Raw genomic sequence first — 21964 nt, 5'->3', positions numbered from 1 at the left:
TTTTTTTTTTTTTTTCTCCTAAAAGCATTCACGAAGAGAGAGAATGTTTTTCTAGGGTTTTGTGATCAAACAAATTTATGCGGGAACCTCTCTTTGAAGAAGATTTTTCTTTTTCTTTTTAATATTAAATAAATACTAAATTATTAAAAAAAAAAAACTATAAACTTTAAAAAAAGTAATGCCTTTAAATTGCAAAAAAAAAAAAAAAAATTAAAAAAATTAAAAAAATTAAAAAAAAATTAAAAAATTAAAAAATTAAAAAATACTATTACATTAATTTTTTTATGAACTGTTATTTAAAAAATTATTCAATATTCAAAAATATCTTTAGATTTTAAAAAAAATTATTAATATATTTTTACTTAAAATAAAAAAATAAATACCCATAAATTTTCAAATTTAAGGGTCGAAAAAAAGAGTCCTAAATGGAAAAAAATATATATAATTTTTAATATTTTATTTAAAAATTACTAAAAATTAGGAGATTTTTTTGAATTTTATTAATTTTAGGTGTATTATTTAAATTTTAAAAAATTGGAGAGTACATTTTTTTTTTTTATTAATTTAGGTTTCTTTTTAAAATCTATTTTGGTGGGTTTTGATGCCACTAATATAATTTTCGAAGAGTAAGAATTTTTTTTAAATGGTCCAAACTTATTAAAAGCAAAATTAATATTCAACGTGCAAGGAAGGGGACGAGAAAGGAAAGCCCATAGAGTTGGTGCTGGTCGGTCAATTTTGCTTGCGGGCTGATAACCGTCTGATATATCGGCCAGCCGCCGGGTAACCGAACACTCCACGAGGAAACGGAGCTCAACAGGCAGATCGGCGGGCGAACTCTGGTTCTGCGACGGCGATTTGCTTCCTTGGGGCTTTATAACATTCCTATTATTTCACCGGTAATTCCAATGCATTCTTCTTCGGTTACTGCTGAATTTTGCTCTAGGCGATTTGCGTCGATAGACAAATTCCAGATCTGCTTCTGTTTTGATTTCCGCAGTGTGTAAAGCCTTTGAGTTTGTTCATTTCATTTATACCTTTTGTTATTGTTTGTCTGTAAATATTGTCATGGATTGTTCGTTGTTAGATCTGCATTGGGTACCTTTAACCAACAAAGGTATAAATGAAGAATGGGAAATGAACAACGACCTCTTAGTTGATTGTTTGGAGTCTATAGATGTGAATTATTGATTGTATTGATTTTTTTTTTTTTTTTTTAATATCGGAACTTTCCTTTTAACTAATTTTGTGCAGTTGCATCAATTTTGCATAGTTTTTTTGACGTAAATTCTTTCCTATCATAGCTAAATATATAAGGATACTTGCTAGAGATTGGAGGAGAAGGGTAAAAGGAATTAGTAGAGTGAAAAGGAATCCTGTACAATGTCTGCGCAGAAGATTGAAACTGGCCATCAAGATATGGTCCATGATGTACAAATGGACTACTTTGGCAAACGCATAGCAACAGCTTCTTCTGATTTTACCATTAAAATTATTAGCGTTAGCAAAAACTCTGCTTCACAACTCTTAGCTACATTGAATGGTCATAGAGGCCCAGTTTGGCAAGTTGCTTGGGCGCACCCAAAGTTTGGTTCAATGATAGCTTCCAGCTCTTACGATGGTCAAGTGATAATCTGGAAGGAAGGCAATCAAAATCAATGGTTGCAGGCTCATGTTTTTAATGCACATAAGTCTTCGGTGAACTCCATTGCCTGGGCACCCCATGAACTTGGCCTCTGCTTGGCCTGTGGATCATCTGATGGAGATATATCAGTCTTTATTGCTAGATCTGATGGTGGCTGGGACAGTAATCAAATTGAACAAGCCCACCCTGTCGGAGTAACCTCAGTTTCATGGGGCCCTACTACGGCTCCAGGTTCCTTAGTTGGTTCGGGTTCGGTGGACCCTGTTTGGAAGCTAGCTTCTGGGGGCTTTGATAGTACAGTGAAGGTGTGGACACTAAAAGATGGAAGCTGGAGGAGAGATTCTTCCCCTGCCCTTCAGATGCACACAGATTGGGTGAGGGATGTGGCTTGGTCGCCAAACCTAGGGCTTCAAAAATCCACCATTGCAAGTGGTTCCCAGGATGGGACAGTGATTATTTGGTCTGTTACAAAGGATGGAGGGAAATGGGAGGGCACAGTGATGAATGATTTTAAGACTCCAATTTGGAAGGTTTCATGGTCATTGACTGGAGACTTGTTGGCTGTTGCTGATGGGAATAACCATTTTACTTTGTGGAAAGAAGCGGTTGATGGAAAATGGCAGCAAGTAACTACAGTTGAGCCTTAGGTTATTCATTGTTAGTCTTTATCATTCCCTTGTGTTCTGTGTCTTGCCAAAAGCATGTTGTTCAATATTGTTTAAGCAATTTCCCTATATTTAGTTCACAATCTTTTGTACTATTATTGCATGTTTTCATAACTTAATCAGATTTTGGGGGTGAGAAATGAGTAATATTTTCTGCTTTTATTTAAATTCCCTGGTTTGGGTCTTGTTATTGATGGACTGCTAGAATTTAAGAAGCAGACACTTAGTTCCACACTTGGACACTCCGACACATTTTACACGCATTTGTTAGTACAACAAATATGCGTTAAACACTAGTCTTAGTTGTACGAAATAAGGAGAATAACCTAAGAGCCATGGGAAAGAAGGCCAAGACGAACAAACAGAAGAATAACCTACAATTACAAGTAAGAACTAGTTGTGAGTGACGAGAAATCTGAGAAACAAGACTGAGACCAACAGCTTTAGAAAGGCATTATTATGCACAGCATATCAGACCTTGTCCCATAAAATATACCACTCGTAAAATGTCTGTCCACTCAGCTCGAGCAAGATGCTCCATGAAATAGACCAGAAGCTGACCATTAGACCTTGTCCCTTAAATGGAGATTTGAACCACTTCCTGTAACAAAACTATGTAATCCTATATCACAAGATTGACCGGAAATTTTGTAGAATACTGCTCCACATTGGAGATGAAATGCCTGAAAATATGATTCTACTCTGCAGCTTCCCTGTGCAAGATGTCACTGAGGTCAAAGGTAGAACAGAATCTTGAAAGAGATGGAACTGTGGATAGATAGTATTATTGATGATGAACCTCCCTTGTCTTGGTCTTGTGGAGAAAAATTATTCTGAAATTTTTTGTCACTTGATTGTTCTGATCTTTAGAAATAAAAAGTTAGTTTGTCTAGTGTTGATCTCCTCCCATGCCTGTTACATTGAACTGACTTGATGTTTCACTTTGTAAGATCTTGAACCACATGATTGCCGAAGCCAACAATCCGAACCGATCCAACTTGAATTATAGGGATTGGATTTGGATGGATTAGCAGTTCGGGTTGGGTTGGGTTAATTTTTCTGAACCCAAATAAATTTGGTTCGGTTTCAGGTTGATTGGACAAAACTTATAAAGTATATTAAGATATGTTACATATTCACGGGAATGCTGGAGTGGTGATTTCATGCTGGCTGCTTGCAGGGGGAAAACAAACTGCTTAGGCATTGTTTGTTGATTGAGTGGTTGTGACATTTCTTCATGGAGTCTGATGCTTTGTGGTACAATGTTATTATGAGCAGAAATGGCGAGCACCCTGGGCAGCAAGTTGTAGTTCTAACTCTTAGGGACTTGGTAAAAACCTCTTCAAAGCGATTGCATCTAGTTTCTTTTTTCTCCGAGTTTGCTAGATAATCATTTCGAAAGAGCTTGAAAGTTTATTACTTCTAGATAAACCCTTTTGTGAGTTGTTTCCTCGTTTAGATCATCTTTCTTAGAAAAAGCATCATTTGATGACTTTGATAGTTTAGAAAATGCGATAAGTCACAATCTCGACAACTAATATGCAAAGCGTTTTATGAGGATTGGTGTGTTTAACAAATGTTTTTGGTATTGCATTAATGACTACCATTTTGCTATTATCCAAGTTCCAAAAAGTGCAGGCAATTTTCATTCTCTTCCTAATCTTTCATGATCAAATGCACAAGGTTTAGAGGATTGATGTGTTTAACTAATTCTATGGTATTATATTCATGGGCTGTCTATTTGCTATCACATTCAAATTCCAAAAACCATACAGGCAATTCAACCCTTTTCCTAATTTTCTTCCCATTAAATGCCTACGAACTTGCTTTAAGGTTTGTTAGACCATAATTGCTTTAAGGTTCGTTTCTTAATCAAAGAAGTTCCTTTGAATTTTAAAGTTCAGTTTATCGAACTTCTCATGTTTAAGAGTGCGAATACTGTTTTACTTATAACATTTATCGTTTATCGTGTCAACATTTTTTTAAAAATGACATGAAATTGGTCGACTAATAGAAGCAAAATCACAGTGTGACATAAATACGGTATGATAGTCCTGTAATTTTAAAGTTTTTCTAACGTGTGCGGTGCCAATTTGCCAATTTGTAAAAGAAGCAAGTAGGCAAGTAAGTCGAATAGATTTTGTTTGACTAATTTTGATCGACATTGACCTTCCACAAATACTTGGTCTGTCTTCATTTAAGTTGGATTGGACCACCACCATCCACTTCAAATTCTTATTTTGTGTTGGGAAAATATTTGTATTATGACGTTGGATCATTTTCTTTCCGGGGAAAAATCAAGCTTATTAATGGAAAAATGAATGGTTTGAACGAGTTCTTCAGCAAATTTTTGATAAGAGAATTTGTTGTTTTTTGACAATAGTATTCAAAATTATATATTTTTTATTTATAAAAAAAATTCAATTTCTTATGGTTGATTCAATAGAGTTCATTTTAATATTTAAAAAAATGGTTAAGTCAATATCTATTCAAAGTTAAATTAGAAAATAGGTGACGTACAAAATTCAACTAATAAACAAAGCACTTAAATACAAAGCTAACAAAATATATTTTAATATAACTAAAGGAATCAATTTTCACAATTAAATTTTAACTTATTTAAATTTGAATTATTAACCTAAATTGTTAACATAACCACAACAAATTATATAAATAATAAATGTGTAGAATTTTAATGGATATAATTATTAGTTTAAAATTTCAAATAATTTAAATTTATTAAATGCAAAAGTGTGGAAAGATTTATTTAGAGGGATAATAAATAAATATTAAAAAATTTAAGAATGAATAGTGATAATTTTAATTTAACGTAAAATATAATTAAAAAAAAAGGCTTATTTTTGTAATTAGATTAAACCGAACCTTTTTTTGGCAATTTTAATTTTTAAATGTCATTATTAACCTAATTTACTCACATCGAGTATATTAATATGTGAACTGAAGTCGTGAGTTGTAATCGCGCAATTACGAGATTCCGAAAGCGAAGCTCAGAGATAGAAACGCAATGGGATTTTGATTGGTAGAATCTGCGAGAGCAGGCAGTCCACATAATAGGGCGAGGGCCATTGAAGGGATCCTCGAAGCTTTTGTTTTTGTCCTTCGTTCCAATGGCGGCCTCTGCTCGAGCGTTCTTCCTATCTCGCATCACCGATTTTTCAATCAAACCCCGTCTCCCTCCCCCACCTCCGCCGTCCTTGCCTTCTTTTTCTTATTCACATCTCGGCCTTCAACGGCGGCGTTTTCCCCCAACGTCTGGAGCAACAACTGTCAGCTGCCTTATCTCCGGGGTTGATGGCGGCGGAGTTTCCGATGACTTTGTTTCCACTCGGAAGTTGAAATTCGATCGCGGATTCTCCGTAATCGCTAATATGCTTAAGCGGATTGAGCCGCTTGATACATCCAATATCTCCCAGGGTGTTTCTGATGCTGCTAAGGATTCCATGAAGCAGACTATCTCTTCAATGTTGGGTTTGCTTCCGTCTGATCAGTTCGCTGTCACCGTTAGGGTTTCCAAAAGCCCTCTCCATAATCTCCTCTCTTCGTCAATTATCACCGGGTAATGAGTTGATCGATTCTTTGCTGTTTACTGAAGTTTGATGAAATCGGTGTCGTTTTCCGTTGGATTTTTGGAATTCTGATGAGCACCTCTGTATAGGTACACTCTTTGGAACGCGGAGTATCGGTTGTCTTTGACGAGGAATTTCGATATCTCGCCGGATAATTTGACTGGCTTCGACAGGTCGAAACCACTGGAAGTTTCGGACGTTCAGGAGATTCGGGTGGGCGTTGATTCTAATTTGGAAGATTTGGATACAAGGCCTCGTCTCTTAACCGATTTTTCACCCGAGGCGTTGAAGTACATCCAGCAGTTGCAGTCGGAATTGTCAAATCTCAAGGATGTAAGGGTTTACTGAGTTGTTTACGATCTTCACCCATTGACAACACATTTCTTCTATTGTCCATCTATGACTTGACTAACTGAATTCTCAAAATCATTTCTAAATTATTAAATGCAAACCTTTAGCTCTCTTGAAAAAATTCAGTATCCTAAATGTGGGCGGAGTCTTTCATTTGTTTTATGATCTTCTTTCTAAAAATTAACAAATTAAGGGTTTCATTTATTATGTTAAGACGCAAATTATTTGGATACAACTCCTCATAGCTTTATGCTATTAGCTATGTTATTTAGTGTGTGTATGCTGTATTAATTCATACCTGCAGACGAGGAGTTTCCATGTTATCCCTGTACAACTGCTTATATTTTTGTCTAATGTTCAGTTGGATCTTTTTGTTTAGAATGTGATTTGTTTCGCATCAAGCTTGAATTTAAATGTACTTTCTGCTATTAGTAATTGATTGTCAGGTGCCAGAAATTAACCTGTTTCTGTATGTAATCAAGGATGAAATGCTAATATACTCCCATTTGTTATATTTTTGAGGCTTTGAGTATTGAAGTTGTAACAGCCCAAGCTCACCGAGCTGATATTGTCCTTTTTGGACTTTTTCTTCCATGCTTAGCTCAAGGTTTTAAAACGCCTCACTAGAGAGGTTTCCGCACTCTTATAAAAAATGTTTTGTTCCTTTCTCTATTTGTGATAGCCCAAGCCCACTACTGGCACACCACTGCCAGCAGCCTGCCTTGTGTCTGGCTTGTGCTGTTACCCGCGGACCCATGCGCGATTGGCCACTTGTGTGCCGTCTTGCACAGTCGTGCCCATGCCTTGATTCGAGCCTCAACTAACCTAATTTTTGAAGCATTCCTTGTAGAGTGTCAAAACATCTCCCTCGTAGACGTGGTTTAAAACCTTGGGGGAAAGCCCGGAAGGGAAAGTCCAAAGAGGACAATATCTGCTAGCGGTAGGCTTGGGCTGCTATATAAATATTATATATTCATCTTTCCCTTCAGCTATTAACCTAGTTTTACATTATTGTGAATGTGTGCAGTTAGATTGAATAACTTGGTTTAATTTCCAGGATCATCTCCATCTTTATCTTGGTTGCTTATCTTGCATGTAGCTAGATGTCATAAATTTTAGAGAAAAATGTATCCTGTTAGATGGTGTGATTCCTCATAAATATAGACTCCAATTTAGCAAAAGAAAACCGTTAGGTAGGCTATCAAGTTTAGTAGTACATGATTAGATTTTAGCTTTGTGGTCAACCGTAACCTGCTATCATCTCATGTTCTTTGGTTTAATCATATTCGGGCTCCTTTAATTTACGTTGAAAGGGTTAAGACAAAACAAACTATATTGCTTATTTTCTTCAGCATATTTCAATTATCTGCCTTTTAGTATATTCATCCAGTCAAGATAGGAAGGTTTTCCTGTCTATTGGGATGAGACCAAATGCTTTTTCTGACTTGTTTAATTCACGTGCCCTGCATCTTCATGATCCGCTGCTTTACCCTTTCCCATTTGTTGTTCTGAATGTGTCAGGAACTGAATGCTCAGAAGCAAGTGAATATGCAGATGGAACATGGCAAAGAAAACAGGAACGATTTGTTGGAGTATCTGCGGTCTTTGGATTCTAATATGGTACTTCATTTTTATTTTTTTTTGTGCTTACGTAACTATATTGTTGTGCATATATGCCTTTATTTTCCTTGTTGGAAGTAAGCCCGTGCTGAATTGTTACCCAAGCTGTTGAACTTCTTCTTCATTCTGGGGGCCCTCATACTTATCTCCACGTTTATTATTTAGGTGACTGAACTCTGCAAACCATCTACATCGGAGGTGGAGGAAATCATTCACGAGCTTGTTGGAAACATATTGCAAAGGTTCTTCAAAGATGATGCTAGCTCTACTTTCAATGAGGATTCGAGTGTGGCGGATTTAGAGAAACTTGCAGATGTTGGCAGTGAATTTTGTGATACTGTAGGCACTTCTCGGGATTACCTAGCAAAGCTCTTATTCTGGTTAGTTAAAAATTCCATGGTTAAAGAAACTAAGAACTTAGAACTTTGAAGCAAGACATGTTTTAGGCTCTAAAAGTAATATTGAAATGAGGCGCATGTCCAATGATTTAACTTGTTAATCTGCTGCAGGTGTATGTTATTGGGGCATCACTTGAGAAGCTTGGAGAATAGACTGCAGTTAAGCTGTGTCGTTGGGTTGTTATGATTTGTAAGAGAAGGAAGTGTACATTCTTTCTGTACCCTACACCACCCCACCCCCAAATGTCTTTATATTATGTCCATACCTTACCTTTCTATAATTGTTCTTTTTTTTTTCTTCTTTCAATAAAAGGATTAATTTGGTCGCTAACAGTCTCCATCAAGCAAAACTTCTCTTACGAGCAAGAAGGGTGTGGTAGTATTTTTCGGGTGATGTGAGTTGAGATCGCTGATTATTGAGTCTAAAAAAATGTTTTTAACCCGACTTCGACTTAATTCAACCTTGCATATGTAAAATTTTAATATCTTTTATATTAATTAATTTTATAAGATGAAGAGTCTTAAAGAGTCTTATACTTATTTCATGCAAATATTGAGTTTTAAACCTATTTTTTAAAATTTACGCACTTATTATTTTTTATTAGTTTTATGTTTAAAAAAAGTTCATAGGAAAGAAGGGTCACAAACTGACCCATGATATAGATATAATTTGTTTTAGACATTTCAATATTTTACATTTAGACATATCATATTTTACATTAATATATAAGTTTGGATATCTATATAAAAACGGAGTGAATTTGTTAGTTGATATAATATAAATAGTATGTTTTTTAATTTATTTTAAAAGTGCAAAATGTTTATTCTTAATATTGCTTATTCGAGTGAAGGCCGATTGGATTCGAAGCTTCTAAAGCTCAAGTTCAAGGATTTACGTTTTTAGTTAGAGACCAAAGACCTACTGATTTAGATAAATATTTAATTGTTTTAGATAAATATTTAATGCATTCTCGGGATAAGTTATATATATATATATATATATATTCTTTTATTTTTAAATTATCAAGAATACCACATTAGATTTCATAATTTTATCTTAAAAATACAAGATAATGTAATTACGATTTTAATTATCAAATAACTAAAATAATTTGAATAAAAATCTAATCTACATTTAATACATTAATAAATTATCAATTGTTCTGCTATCACTAAGAAATCAATCCATTAATTAGCAATTTAAATATAGAATAAAATCTCAACCATTTAAATCTTACTTTATATATCTTTTCACATAATTTTTAATTATAATTAAAATAATTTTTTTTATTTATATGTAATTAAATGTAAACATACCAATTTTTTTCCTTATGAATTATTATTTATTTTTTCATAAAGCATATATTCTAAACTTACTAGAAAAAAAAAAAGGCAGAGAAATAATTAATTTTTGGACATTTATTTGTTTTGTTTTATCCCTCTTTTACGCTATGGTCCGGGTTGTCAGTCACGTGCCTGACCCTCGCTTGGTGACTGGGGAGTGTAAAGTCCATTTACCCACCTTCTTCCTGCAATTGAACCTTTGATTCTCTATATTGGCAATCTAGGGTTTTCTCTTCTTCTGAATTTCTCCTTTTCCTCCTCTTCTTCTGCTATTGAATCCTTCCCATTCGCTCACTTTCCTTCTCTTTCTCTCCTTCTACTTTGTCGGGATGAAGCTTACGGTTAAGACCCTCAAAGGAAGTCACTTTCAAATTGAGGTTCAGCCTACAGACACCGTGAGTTTTTCTTTTTCTTCTCGCCATTTGATTTATCGCGCTATGTTTGGTTGAACAGCAAATGAAAATTTATTGGTTTGAGATAAAGAGTATTGAATTTCTGTTAGTGTCTATATGGAGTTTGGTGGATAATGTAAATTGGGCAAAAGGGTCTCTGACGTTTTATTTTCCTTGGCGATTCTTTTAATTGAAATTTTGAAGTTTTATTTAGGGTTCATCATTCCACCTATTTGAAACAGTGGTATTTCAGATTTTTTGTATATCGGTTCCCTTCCAGATTGTTGTTTTTATGTTTATTTTGTCTATTTATTCGTTAATTGCATTCCTAGTTTGGATTTTTTTTTGATTGAGATGCTTCTGAAACCCATTTTGAATTTCGAAGTTCAATTTCTTCCGAGCGTGCCACAATGTTCCATTTGAAATTATAATTCAGCTTTTAGTTTTCATATCATGCTCTATTTGCTTTTTTCCGTGGCTTGGAGCAACTAAATTATTTATTTGTCTTCCTACTTTATATAATCATTATATTTAATAATACGTGATTTACATTTGTATGGTTTTTATTCAGATTGAGGTTTGTGTCTTATCTCTCTGTGAAAATAAGTGTTGATATCGACTTTGAGCCTTTTAGAACCGTGACGGTGTCATGAAGGATTAAATAAATCATTTAGAAAGAAATAAACTAAATGAGCGACTCTTGTTTCTTCTTTTTATTTTATATTTTATGTAAATGATCTATTTACCTATTCTACATCTTATATAAGTAGGTGATGGACTGCAATCTTGGGAAGACAATTGTTGGGATTCTTCCTGCTGTGTCTTTTTTCAATTTGTGTGCCTCTCCACTTCGGAGGTTTTTGTTTGGGACTCTTTTATTTGGAACTTGTCCTTTACATGACATTTGAGACATGAGGAAAATAAGGACTGGACATGTATGAAAACTATCTTAGGAAATTATCACCTAACAAACAGGAAAACTGCTATTTGGTTGGATTTTTAGTAAATTTTTTGTTCTGTTTCTTCGCACTGTCCTTCTAATTCGCATTTATATCAAGTTGATTTCAAGATTGAAGGTTCCTGCGGATATTCAGGGTTTTGTTTGGATGGTGGCTTTTAGAATGATTAATACCAATGATAAAACTTAAAAGAGATACTATCTCATGTCACCTAATCTTCTTGTATCTAGCGTGTGCTTGTTTCTGGTATGCCCTTGTACATTCTTTCATTTTTCTAAATGGAAGCTCAGTTTCTTACTTAAAAAAAGGTCTTCACCCCTTCTGAAGTACATTCTCCATTAAAGGAAAGAGAATGACATTCAACACTTGTTTGTTCACAATCGCCTTGGCTGGAACTCGTAAGATATATTGTGGAACATTTTTGAGCTACATTGGGTTGCTCCCATCTTGGTTCACTTTTCATTTAACTCATTCCCCCTCCTCAAAGGGCTTGTCTAAATTCTCTTGTGGGATGCAGTTTTTGCTACTTTTATGAAATAGCAGAAGTCAGTGATAGAATTATACTTCCTGTGGGAGGTTAAGGTCATGAGATTTGGGACTGATTGTGTATAATGCGTCTCTAAGGGCTTCCCTTCCTTCTCCCATCAGTTTTGTCTGCTTAGTGCTTACAATTGTGCTAGTGATCACATCTACGACATTATTTTATGCCTGTTTTTATGACTTCAACTCCTAGTGTCCCAGCCCTTTATTAGCTTTATTTATTGAACTAATATTTGTGTACCATTAATTGTACCTACAACATTATTTTATGCCATATTATGTTCTTAGGAGAAGTATATTGTCTATTGAATAGATGAACATATGTTGGTGATTTGTGAATCGAGCTGGTGATTTTAGTTAAAATATCTCTAGCATAGGAAGTATTTTAATTTTTATTGAATATTATACATTTTTTCCGCCTAACTAGGTTTTGGGTGTAAAGAAGAACATTGAAGATGCACAAGGAACAGATAGTTATCCTTGTGGTCAGCAATTGTTAATCCACAATGGGAAGGTTCTTAAAGATGATACAACGCTGTCAGAGAACAAGGTTACTGAAGATGGTTTTCTGGTTGTCATGCTTAGTAAGGTATGTTGTGTTGTAGCCAACTTGGACATCCTTTCCGAAACAATTAAGCTTCCTTTCTGATTATTATCTTGCTTCTTATTAAATGGCTATGGTGGACTGCTACATGATAATCTTCTTTTCTATCATGAGAATTAGTGATTAAACTCTTCGTAGTTTGCTATTAGTATACGTCTTGTTGCTATAGTGGTCTAATGATTGTTGATGTCCAACATCTTTTAACATGCAAATTTATATTAATTTCAATTCAACACCAAAGGGTATGACCTCCTACTTTTTCTCTGTACAAACCCCTCTATCCTTTGTACACTTGGCTGCCAACCACCTAGCTCACTGGAGCTCCAACCGTCCCTCCCACCATGGTTGGGCGACCTTTCCCACACTCTTGTCACTTTTTCCATGGGAAAGAAACTCTCCGTTGATAAAGCATAGGGTTTGTGCATTATATAGACCTCAAGCAATCGGTCCTTCATGTTCACCTTGAAGAAAACCTCTCCGCCCTTTGCTGACAACAAGCTTCTTAGCTTTACTGGATACCTTGAATACCTGCTTTGGTATGAAAAGATATCAAACAGCGAAGGCCACTTTGTTAAGATTGCCAAGCTTGGAGTAAACGGTTGTTTAAATAAGCTTATCATACCTGTGGATGAAAACAAGATTCGTTGGAAAAACTTCCTTTCTCTTCTTATAGGTCTCAACCACCAGAAACTCCATCTTTATTTCCCAAGTCCACGTATAAGGAAGTATTGAAGGCTTTCATTCTCCAAAAAATCCGTTACTTATTACTCTCCAAGACATCTCCACAGCAACGCCCCCCCCCCCACCAACCTCATTGGAACTTGCTGCCTTCTACCTTGACAAAGGCATATTATCAATCCTAAAACACCTCCATGATGATTAGTATGAAATCCTAAGAGCAATGCAACTGAAACTCACATGTTTTGGGTCCATTAAGTCCTCTACAACCCAACAAAGCAATTTTAGCTGTTGATAACAAGGAACAAGGCTGAATTTTAGCGTTGGTGCATTTATGGTGAAATTTGAACAATGGAGTCGGGAGAATATAGTCCATCTCAATTGAAATATTGTCTTGTAAAGCCTTCAGACAAATCAGAGACCTTTGTGATGAGTGTGTTGAAACAACAAAGCACTCACAAGAATAGACATGATGGAGGTATGCTTGTAGATTAAGGAAGACCCCCACGGTTTTATTCCAACCATTCTAAATCTCGCATCATCCACTGCCTCAGTGACAATCCAAATAGATTTTTTGTTTTGTTTTGTTTTCTTTTTGTTTTTAATGTTGACCCTTTCATCGAAGAAATTGTTGGAATCCATGAATAAATCCCACTGACCTCACCAGAGATTTCATCCATCCAACCCATTTCCATTAAAACCCTTCTGGCCATTGGACCCACATGAGTCCCTTTATTCTTGCCCCTTCGTAGACCCAAACCTTTCCATGCACTAGTCCCCATCCCAGCTTCATCAGATCCATACCTAGAGCTGCACAACCTTTATTAATCCCCTGTACCTTCGTCTGGCACTTTTCCTTATCATATTTGACCTTCCCCTCTTGACTTCGTTTTCTCTTCCTCCCATAAAAGAGTTCTTTATGGTTGGGATTGAACCAAACCAAGTTGACCCAACCCAGCCAATTTCCCTGCCCCACCCGCAGCATCACATTTTTGGCCAAAAATGTGCTGACCATTAATAATAAAATAACCCACATTCTCACTGACACCATTCACCGTTCAACGCTTGGTCATCTCTCTATAGACTCAAAGTTATGCCTCTGCTTTACTTCACCTCAACAGATTTTCTCCATTCTCTTCCACTTCCTAACCCTGCTTCCCTCTCAATTGCCCCTCTTTTCGATTTGTCTTCCTGCTCCAGTGAGCCCATAGAACATGGTCTTCATCATTGAGCTTCTTGGAAGTTCTGTCCTAGAAAATGTTTACCGGAGGTTGACATTGAAGCTTAGGTTTGCCTTTCACATGCTCTTGAAACAACCAATCTTACTGCTTCGCTTGATAGTTGGTGCTGGAATTTAGAGAAAATTGGAGTTTTTCTACGAAATCTCTGTCTATCTCTTTACCTGTGAGGCATGAAACGATCTGACCTCTACACATCCATATGGAAATGCATATACCCCAAGAAGGTAAGTTTTTTTTAATCTTGGAATTAATTCACACCTGTCTAGACACTCATGACAAGCTGCAGTGGCGTTCTCCTTGGTTCTCTATTTCTTCTCATTGCTGAATTATGTGCAGAAGTGACAGTGAAACACAGAATCACTCATTCTTTGTAACCAGAGTCTGGTATTCCAAAGCTGTAATTCTTCGGGAACTGAAGCCTAGATTTGCTTGTGGGAAATAGTGTGAACCTTTATTTTTCTGTTTGATGTTCACTACCTATTTGGTTTCAGATAATATCTTTATTTGTCCTATAAAAGGAGGAGCGGCAGTTCTATCAAATTTACAACTTTACATTCTCAAACTCCAAGTATGTCATTTAAAGGTTTTAAATGTATTTAAATGAAATCCATCAGAGCTATCATAAGTAATGAATGTCACAGGAGATTATATTGTTATTCTCTCCATTATCCACCTAAATAGTGGTTGCATTTATCCATGGATCTTTGAAGAGATTTGGTTAAACTTCAGACATAGTAATAAATCCTTGTCATCCCTTTTCCTGAGATTCCTGAATTCATATGTTTTTCAATTGTTCCCCTCACTGATTTCCTTTATACAGAGTAAAGCACCTGGTTCAAGTGGGTCATCGTCTACTCAGGTTTAATGTCCTTCTTTATTATTTTTATTTGGGGTTATGTAATTAGTTCATATTTGCCTCTGAACTGGTGTCTATCTGTGTACTTGACAGACGACTACCAATGTACCTACAACTATTCCAACACCAAATTCTACTTTGATTCCTGAAGCTCCCGCACAACCAGCGTGAGTCTATTGATTATGCCAACTCAACTTATTGTCTCTCTTACCCCTTAGCAGCATATAAGCTTGATAATTATAGATGTTTCTCTGTGATTGCTTTTTCAGAGCCTCGAGGAATGTTGCTACTTCAGATGTGCCAACTGCGAAGTATGATCTTGGTTTTTGCTTATTATTTATGTCATTATGTATCTTTAATTTGCTGTTGCCAAGTTTTTGCGTTGACTTTTGAAGTTCCTTAATGTGATTAGGACAACTGTTCAAACTTAAATAGCATGAAGTATCGAATATTTTGTTATGCTGCAGTACTCAAGTTGATACATATGGACAAGCTGCTTCAAATTTAGTTTCTGGAAACAATCTTGAGCAGACTATTCAAGAAATAATGGATATGGGTGGTGGTAACTGGGATAGAGAAACAGTTACTCGTGCGCTTCGAGCAGCCTATAATAATCCTGAGCGGGCAGTAGATTATTTGTACTCTGTATGTTTTTACCAATTTGCCAATAGTATTTTCAGTTGTTTTTCTTAATTCATTTTTTAAAAGAAAAATGTTACTGAACTTGGCTTTATATTCAGGGTATTCCAGAAGCTGCAGAAATTGCAGCCCCTGTGGCCCGTCCTCCGTCTAGCCAGCCTATAGAAACAGGTGGTGTGACTGCTCCTCCTACTTCTGGAGGTCCCAATTCATCTCCCTTGAATATGTTCCCACAGGTAAAGTTTGTACTTGGTCGAAATTTTGTCCTTTTTATTCCTTTTAAATTCTCACTGAGAGCTAGTATTTTAGGAGTCCCTTGCTGCTGCCGCTGCTGGTGGTGGAGGTAGCCTTGGATCCCTTGAGTTCCTTCGAAACAACCCACAGGTATGCTTTAATTTTTCTCGTTTTACTTGTTTATGTAGGACTATTGTTTGGAAATGCGTACGGCCTTCTGATAACTTTCTTACTGGTCATTATGAAGAATAGTTTAGGTCAGAACATATCATTAATCTTTGCTGCCAAGCTACTGAGCTTTGGCTTTTCCTTTGAAGTGTCTTGTTAATTGAAAAGATGCTCGGTCAGACTCGAGCATAGCCTTCCAAACAATTGAACGGAAAAGTTTTAAAAAATATATTTAAATATTTACTCGGATATGGTCTGTTTAGGCATCTTTTTTTTTGTATTAATGCTGATAAATTTGATATGTATTGTTACCATCCACACTATTATAGTTTCAAGCATTGCGGTCTATGGTGCAAGCAAATCCACAAATATTACAGGTCTGTGCTATTCTTTTTCCTTTCTCGTTGATTTCAAATTTATGCATTCTTTTGGCTATATTTAAAACTTTTAACTCGGCTTCTGTTTCAGGCAATGCTTCAGGAACTTGGGAAGCAGAATCCTCAGCTTTTGAGATTAATCCAGGATCATCAAGCAGAGTTTCTCCAGTTAATAAATGAGCCTCTTGAGGGCTTCGAAGGGCAAGTTTTCTAGTTCATTTGTGGCCAGGATTTTTTTTTTTTTTTTTTTGGTCAATTGAAATTTAGAGGACTTCCTAATTTTCATTTTCTTCCAGGGATCTGTTTGATCAGCCTGAGCAAGACATGCCTCATGCTATCAATGTCACACCAGCTGAGCAGCAAGCAATTGAACGAGTAAGTTATCTGCCCTTATATACTTCCGAGTATCGAGCAACAATCGGTCTGCTTACCATCTCCTCTCACCTACACGCATTGCAGCTCGAAGCATTGGGGTTTGATAGGGAACAAGTCATTGAGGCATTTTTAGCTTGTGACCGAAACGAGGAATTGGCTGCCAACTATCTCTTGGAACATGGTGGTGAATTTGAGGATTAAATGGTGAACTTCATCACATTCGATGAATAGTTTTTTTTTCTTGTTTAGACAAATCCATGATATTTGTTAGCTTCCCAAGTTTCAAACTTTCTTGCAGAACTGCCAATAATTTGTTTTTCTTTTGAACTTTAATAGTTAATTGGCACATATGAATTCATCAAATATAGAATGTCGAGAGAGTAACGATTAGACTATAAGCTCAAAGCTAGTTTGCTTGTGTTAACGTTTCAGGTAACGTCGAGCGAGGCGTAATTAGACATTTGAAAAGGTGGGGTTTCTTGATTTCTATTGCTTATTCTTTGAACAGAATTGAAGTTATACTGTTCAATCAATGAGGACAAAAAATGAGGAAATCCCTATGGCAATGAAGAGTGTCTTTGGGCGAAACAGCGCAACAGAGTTCTCTACGATGAAACCAGTTTTGCTTGTTTATCTGTTTGCATGTGTTTGATAACTTGGTTTAAAGCTTAGATTTATATCATCAAATTCCCCCATTTTTGTCTTTCAAATTTCAAGTTTTGAATTTTAAAAGTAGTTTGAAGAAAATCTCTTCTCTTGAGTTTTTTATTGCTAATTTGTGTATTAGTTAAATGGAAGTGTTGCTCGAACCTTAATTGTTAAAATATTTACGAAGAGTTTTACATTATTATTATTCTTTGTTTTAGTCTAATTTGATGAAATAGAAAGTTTAGGGTTCTAGTTGTCACATTTAACCCGTGTATGTGTGTGTATATATATATATATATATTTAATTTAGCCATATATGAAAAAAAGAAAAGAAGTAAAATTTCTTTAAAGGTCTAGTGTTTATTTATTTTATTACGTGATTATCTTATAAATTAGGTTCTGCATTTCTAAAATTCTCGAATTTATTGAATATAGAATTGAAAAGTACTTTTTAAAATTCAGCAATATTTTAAACTAAAAGAGAGTAAAGATAGAGCTACGGTAAATAACAAAATAGTATTTTAATATTAAAATCAAGTTTTTTTTTTTTTTCTTAATCATTTTTATTTAGACCTTCCTTTCTAATATATAGGTTCCATTTAGTTTCTCCATTTTATTGTGTTTTTCGAGATTCTCAAATTTCATACACTTGGAGGAAAATGATTAGAGAGCAACTCAAGGGCTCAAACTTCATGGCGCTAAACGAAAATCAAAAGCTTTTTCTCTCCCTAATTAACGAATACGCGGCCGAAAAATCGCAAGGAGGTATTTCTATGAAGGAACGATGTTGAATCCTTAGAAAATGTTCTAATGCTAGCGTTTAATACCGTATTCCGATCAGATTTGTTGTTGAATATTCGTGATTGTAGAGGAATTTATGATGATAAGGAGGTATTTCTATGTAAGAACAAATATTAGAATCATAATGCTAGCAATTCTTACTGTATTTGATCAAACTTGTTTCGGTAAGGCAAATCTCTGATTGAGTATTGGCGATTCTACCAGAATCTACGTCGATGAGGAGGTATTTATATGCTTGAGCATTGTTAAATCCCTGAAAAATGTTGTAATCGAAATGCTAGCAATGATTACTCTGTTCGATCAGACTTGTTTCCTAAAAGTAATCGTCTGATTAAAGTATTCGCGATTGTACTAGAATTTATTATGAAATTTGACGAACTATACGATGCAATTTTGTAATTCTTTCGTTTCGTGAAGAAGTTTTAAGGAATCTTATTCGTATTTTTATCAATGCAGAGCAAAGCGTTGTTGTTTTGAAGAAGAGAATGGAAGAACTGCGATCTGAGCTGGAAGTGGCCAATGTGGAGCTCGAAAATGTCAAGCGCGTCAAAGAAACCACTGAACAAGAGCTTAAAGGCTGTGAAGTTGAATTGTCTTTGAATGAGACTGCAATTCAGACTCTCGAAGTTCTATTTCTATTTCTCTTACATTTCACTTCTATAATTGCATCACCGTTATTTGTTCTTTTGCTTCTTAAATTTGATTTATCCACTCCAGGCAAGAATCTCCGTGCTGCAAGGTGAAATTGCATCTGTTGGATCTGAGTTAGACTCTCTGAAGGTACTGAGTTGAGTAACTTATTTATGAAATTGCATCCGTCTTGTATTGTTTTCTCACACTCTTTTGATTCTCTTCAAAACATACTGGGATATGGAATCCTGCCGCTGGACCATAAAAGGTTGAAGGAGGAGCCACGAGGTTGATAATCGTCTATCTTTTGTACTTACATTCTATTTAAATAGAATAAAATTCTTAGTGAAGTGTAATTCAATGGCTTAGATTACTATGGAAGTGATGAGGTCTTATTGGCCATGCAGGGACCAGTTTATCAATCACCTTTTGGACCTTAATAAAAAAATCAGGTCCGTCTTCTATTTTAATGCAAGCCACTTGCACCGTGAATGCATGCACATATGCTTCCCTTTTCCGGTACTATTTTCACTTATCATGTTGAACATGACCTTGGACCCGTTTGGAAACTGTTCTCAGTTTAGTTTTCCGTTTTCATTTTTAAAGTTCCTTCTATTATCTAATATTGGATGACTGGAAAGGGCATGTTATTTTGTATATTGAAATTAATGTTTACAAATTCATATTTCAAGGAGTATTGGAGTAAGGACAATATATGTCGAGTCAATTACTATTTCTGCTTTTCAATACACTTTATCACAATTGGCTAAATAAATATCAACTGGTAAACTTTCCCCTCCTATATTGAAGCATTAGCATGACAAGTTTCTTTGTGCAATTGATACAGATTTTTTTCTCTTACTCTAGATTCGTATGTGAATATTAGCACAATTTGTCCTTAAATGTGCAATATGTGCCCAGTTAATAATTTTGGAATGCTATGTTCCTTTGTACTTATCTAAATGAAACACAGGAAATTTCAAGATCAACTGTCCAGAAAAAAAGCTATAGAGTCTGTTGGAAATGCTGCAGGTGAGTCCCCTTCCAGCCTTATGATCATTTTAACTTCTTCGCATTTTTTACATTCAGTTACATATTGTGTCAATCGTTAAACAGGATACCTGAACTGACGTCGTGAACAACTTCTTGCTCCATGTTCTTTCTTTGCTTCAAATTACTCTCTACTTCGCATGTATTTCAAATACTAGGCTTCTGTTTATGCAAAATTGAATGGCTTGGTCTCCTTGCAGAAGGATCCCATGAACTGGAGGGAGATAATACCACAGCTTCTTCCCAATCTATTGAGGAAAGGCTTATCAAAGTAATGACTCAATTAGCCAACGAAGAAGAAGAATTCCTATCAGCAGAACAGATTCAAAGTCAGGTGAAAAACAATTCTTCCAAATATTAGGGAGAACCCTACCTACTTTCTGCAGTTGAAATGTTAGTCAAAGTTGAGAAACTCTTTTTCTTGCCTGTGTATTAAGCTTTAAATCTTGCTGTTAACAAATCGCGATCAATCAAAATCAAGAAAAGAAAAATGGAAGCTGTAAATCAAGTTCTAGTAGGATCCATATCTTCATCTCAATAGGGGAAATGGTACTTTCAACAGTTTTCCATAGATCCTGCATTAATTCAAATTCATCTTGTCCCTCTCTCTCTTTCAGTGGAGCTGTATTCTTAAATGATAATATTGTGTCTGCAGAATCGGCAAACGTTGATAAATCTGGAGAAAAGGAAGGCTGTGATGGTGATGATGGTGAAAGGAACAAAAGAATTGGAAAATTTGACTAAATATCCTTTTCAAATAAATTATCACTTTTGACATAACAGATTATTTTAATGTATGAAAAATGCCCTATTAACATTCTAAGTGCTAAGATTTCTTCACTAATATTAATTTTTTAAATACTTCCTGTATACTACTGCTTTGCCTGGTGTCCAAAAAAATAGAAGCAGAAAGGTAAACAATAGTAAGTTAACAAAAGATTTGCTGTTATTGTACTTTATCATTATATCATTAAATTTCCTTTTTCTGATTCAACAAAAGCAATGCTATGTAGTCAAAGTCAATTGCTGAGAAATATAGAATGTATTTAAATCTTATTATATCTGTTAATAATCTTTTACCAACTTTGGACACTTCCGGGTGATTATGTTTCTTTGACCATCAATAAGCAGACTTCTGGACTGGAAGTGTCATATGGTCGTCTCAGCGAGGAATTGCTGAAAAGTTGTATCTGCCCTCAATGTTTCCAAGACAATACGGAGGCCTTGGACAACATTCCTCAGGTAAATGAGGCCCATTGAAATTTTCCAAGAAACATAAAATGTTCCGTACCGTAGAATTTTAGATATGCAAAATCAGCAGGTAAATTTCAGAGCAAATATAGTAGGATGCTCACCATTCTAATTTCTAAGTATGTCAAAACATTTTGCGTAACTTTCTTTTGTTGTCTATTTTGTCTACATATATTCACAAATTCAATTAAACCCAGATAGACGGTGTAGAATTTTTCTTTTAAAAAAATTGAAGTGAACTTGAAGGAGACCAAGATAATTCAAGTTACTTCTTCATCTCCCTACATACCCAGCTTGGTCATAAGAGCTGAGCTCCCAGTATCTTTCTTTCCCTTGTAATTGTTCTATATGTTTGTTCTATATGAATTTCGCACCCATGGTGACGATTCTTCCCTATCCTTTACCATCAATGCTGCCAAGGTAGATTTTGCTTCTTCATTAGTTTCGCCCTTGACCTGCATCATCAAGGTTATGTTTTCAAGATCACAAGTACAAACCTCCTGAATTTCTTATCTGAAAACCAAATTTGATTCTATCCAGATCAGTTTGATAATGATTATATATATCTGTTGTTAGACCAGTTCTCTAGGGTACAGCAAGGAACTAAAATGTTTGCTAATGAGAGTTTACCATCTGTTTGGGAGGCGGTATGGAGGGAAGAAATTTGCTGAGGGCAATAACCCTTGGGTTTGTAGATTCCAGCAGCTCAATCTGTGCTAAAAATTGGGCAGAGACTGGCCGGTGATCAGAAAACTTACTCTCACTTCTGAAATAGGAGAGTTGCCTCACTCCTTTTCCATACCATAGAATTCTGTCACACCTGCCAAGTTACATAAATCATTTAGTCAATTACTAGCATTCTTTAACCTCACTCTCTCTGTCTGACTTTTTTCCCCCTTTTTTTTTTTTTT

General features: G+C 35.4%; 5 protein-coding genes across 13 annotated transcripts in view; 4 read left to right on the top strand and 1 right to left on the bottom strand.

Annotated features, from left to right (window-relative positions):
• Nucleotides 1-668: 668 nt before the first annotated feature.
• On the top strand, nt 669-2478 carry LOC111482335 (protein transport protein SEC13 homolog B-like). Its single transcript, XM_023128072.1, has 2 exons — nt 669-899; nt 1305-2478. The coding sequence occupies exon 2, from the start codon at nt 1384-1386 to the stop codon at nt 2290-2292; it is 909 nt and encodes a 302-aa protein (XP_022983840.1). The 5' UTR covers nt 669-899; nt 1305-1383; the 3' UTR covers nt 2293-2478.
• Nucleotides 2479-5270: 2792 nt separating this feature from the next.
• On the top strand, nt 5271-8599 carry LOC111482318. The gene is made up of 5 exons (XM_023128047.1): nt 5271-5887; nt 5987-6230; nt 7770-7868; nt 8034-8248; nt 8378-8599. The coding sequence occupies exons 1-5, from the start codon at nt 5439-5441 to the stop codon at nt 8451-8453; spliced, it is 1083 nt and encodes a 360-aa protein (XP_022983815.1). The 5' UTR covers nt 5271-5438; the 3' UTR covers nt 8454-8599.
• Nucleotides 8600-9763: 1164 nt separating this feature from the next.
• Nucleotides 9764-17427, top strand: LOC111482316 (ubiquitin receptor RAD23b-like). Of its 3 annotated transcripts, XM_023128045.1 has the most exons (14): nt 9764-10005; nt 11929-12090; nt 14845-14883; nt 14974-15047; nt 15150-15191; nt 15348-15525; nt 15621-15755; nt 15829-15903; nt 16251-16298; nt 16390-16499; nt 16595-16673; nt 16758-16877; nt 17106-17142; nt 17225-17427. In XM_023128045.1, exons 1-12 carry the CDS (start codon nt 9940-9942, stop codon nt 16872-16874), a joined length of 1125 nt encoding a protein of 374 aa, XP_022983813.1. In that variant the 5' UTR covers nt 9764-9939; the 3' UTR covers nt 16875-16877; nt 17106-17142; nt 17225-17427. The 3 variants fall into 3 exon arrangements, with proteins under 3 accessions (XP_022983813.1, XP_022983812.1, XP_022983814.1); XM_023128044.1 differs by having other exon boundaries at nt 17106-17427; XM_023128046.1 differs by lacking the exon at nt 9764-10005 and adding an exon at nt 10169-10246 and having other exon boundaries at nt 17106-17427.
• A 474-nt stretch (nt 17428-17901) lies between these two features.
• Nucleotides 17902-21087, top strand: LOC111482344. Of its 6 annotated transcripts, none has more exons than XM_023128082.1 (9): nt 17902-18086; nt 18579-18748; nt 18840-18902; nt 19021-19040; nt 19160-19204; nt 19726-19784; nt 20003-20136; nt 20458-20546; nt 20930-21087. In XM_023128082.1, the coding sequence occupies exons 1-9, from the start codon at nt 17981-17983 to the stop codon at nt 21060-21062; spliced, it is 819 nt and encodes a 272-aa protein (XP_022983850.1). In that variant the 5' UTR covers nt 17902-17980; the 3' UTR covers nt 21063-21087. The 6 variants fall into 6 exon arrangements, with proteins under 6 accessions (XP_022983850.1, XP_022983855.1, XP_022983851.1 ...); XM_023128087.1 differs by having other exon boundaries at nt 20003-20131; nt 20930-21012; XM_023128083.1 differs by lacking the exon at nt 20930-21087 and adding an exon at nt 20240-20351 and having other exon boundaries at nt 20003-20131.
• Nucleotides 20734-21964, bottom strand: part of LOC111482284 (type IV inositol polyphosphate 5-phosphatase 6-like) — a 4670-nt gene continuing 3439 nt past the window's right edge. For both annotated transcript variants that reach the window (XM_023127992.1, XM_023127993.1), the window contains 2 exons: nt 21684-21873; nt 20734-21508 (listed from right to left, as the gene is read on the bottom strand). In XM_023127992.1, the coding sequence (XP_022983760.1) occupies nt 21398-21508; nt 21684-21873 (301 nt within the window). In that variant the 3' untranslated portion in view covers nt 20734-21397. The remainder of the gene's footprint in view (nt 21509-21683; nt 21874-21964) is intronic.

This window comes from Cucurbita maxima, unplaced genomic scaffold (assembly GCF_002738345.1).
Source record: "Cucurbita maxima cultivar Rimu unplaced genomic scaffold, Cmax_1.0 Cma_Scf00007, whole genome shotgun sequence".
Lineage (NCBI taxonomy): Eukaryota > Viridiplantae > Streptophyta > Magnoliopsida > Cucurbitales > Cucurbitaceae > Cucurbita > Cucurbita maxima.
Note: the sequence above shows the minus strand (reverse complement) of the source record. Positions and strands in the feature narration are given on the sequence as shown.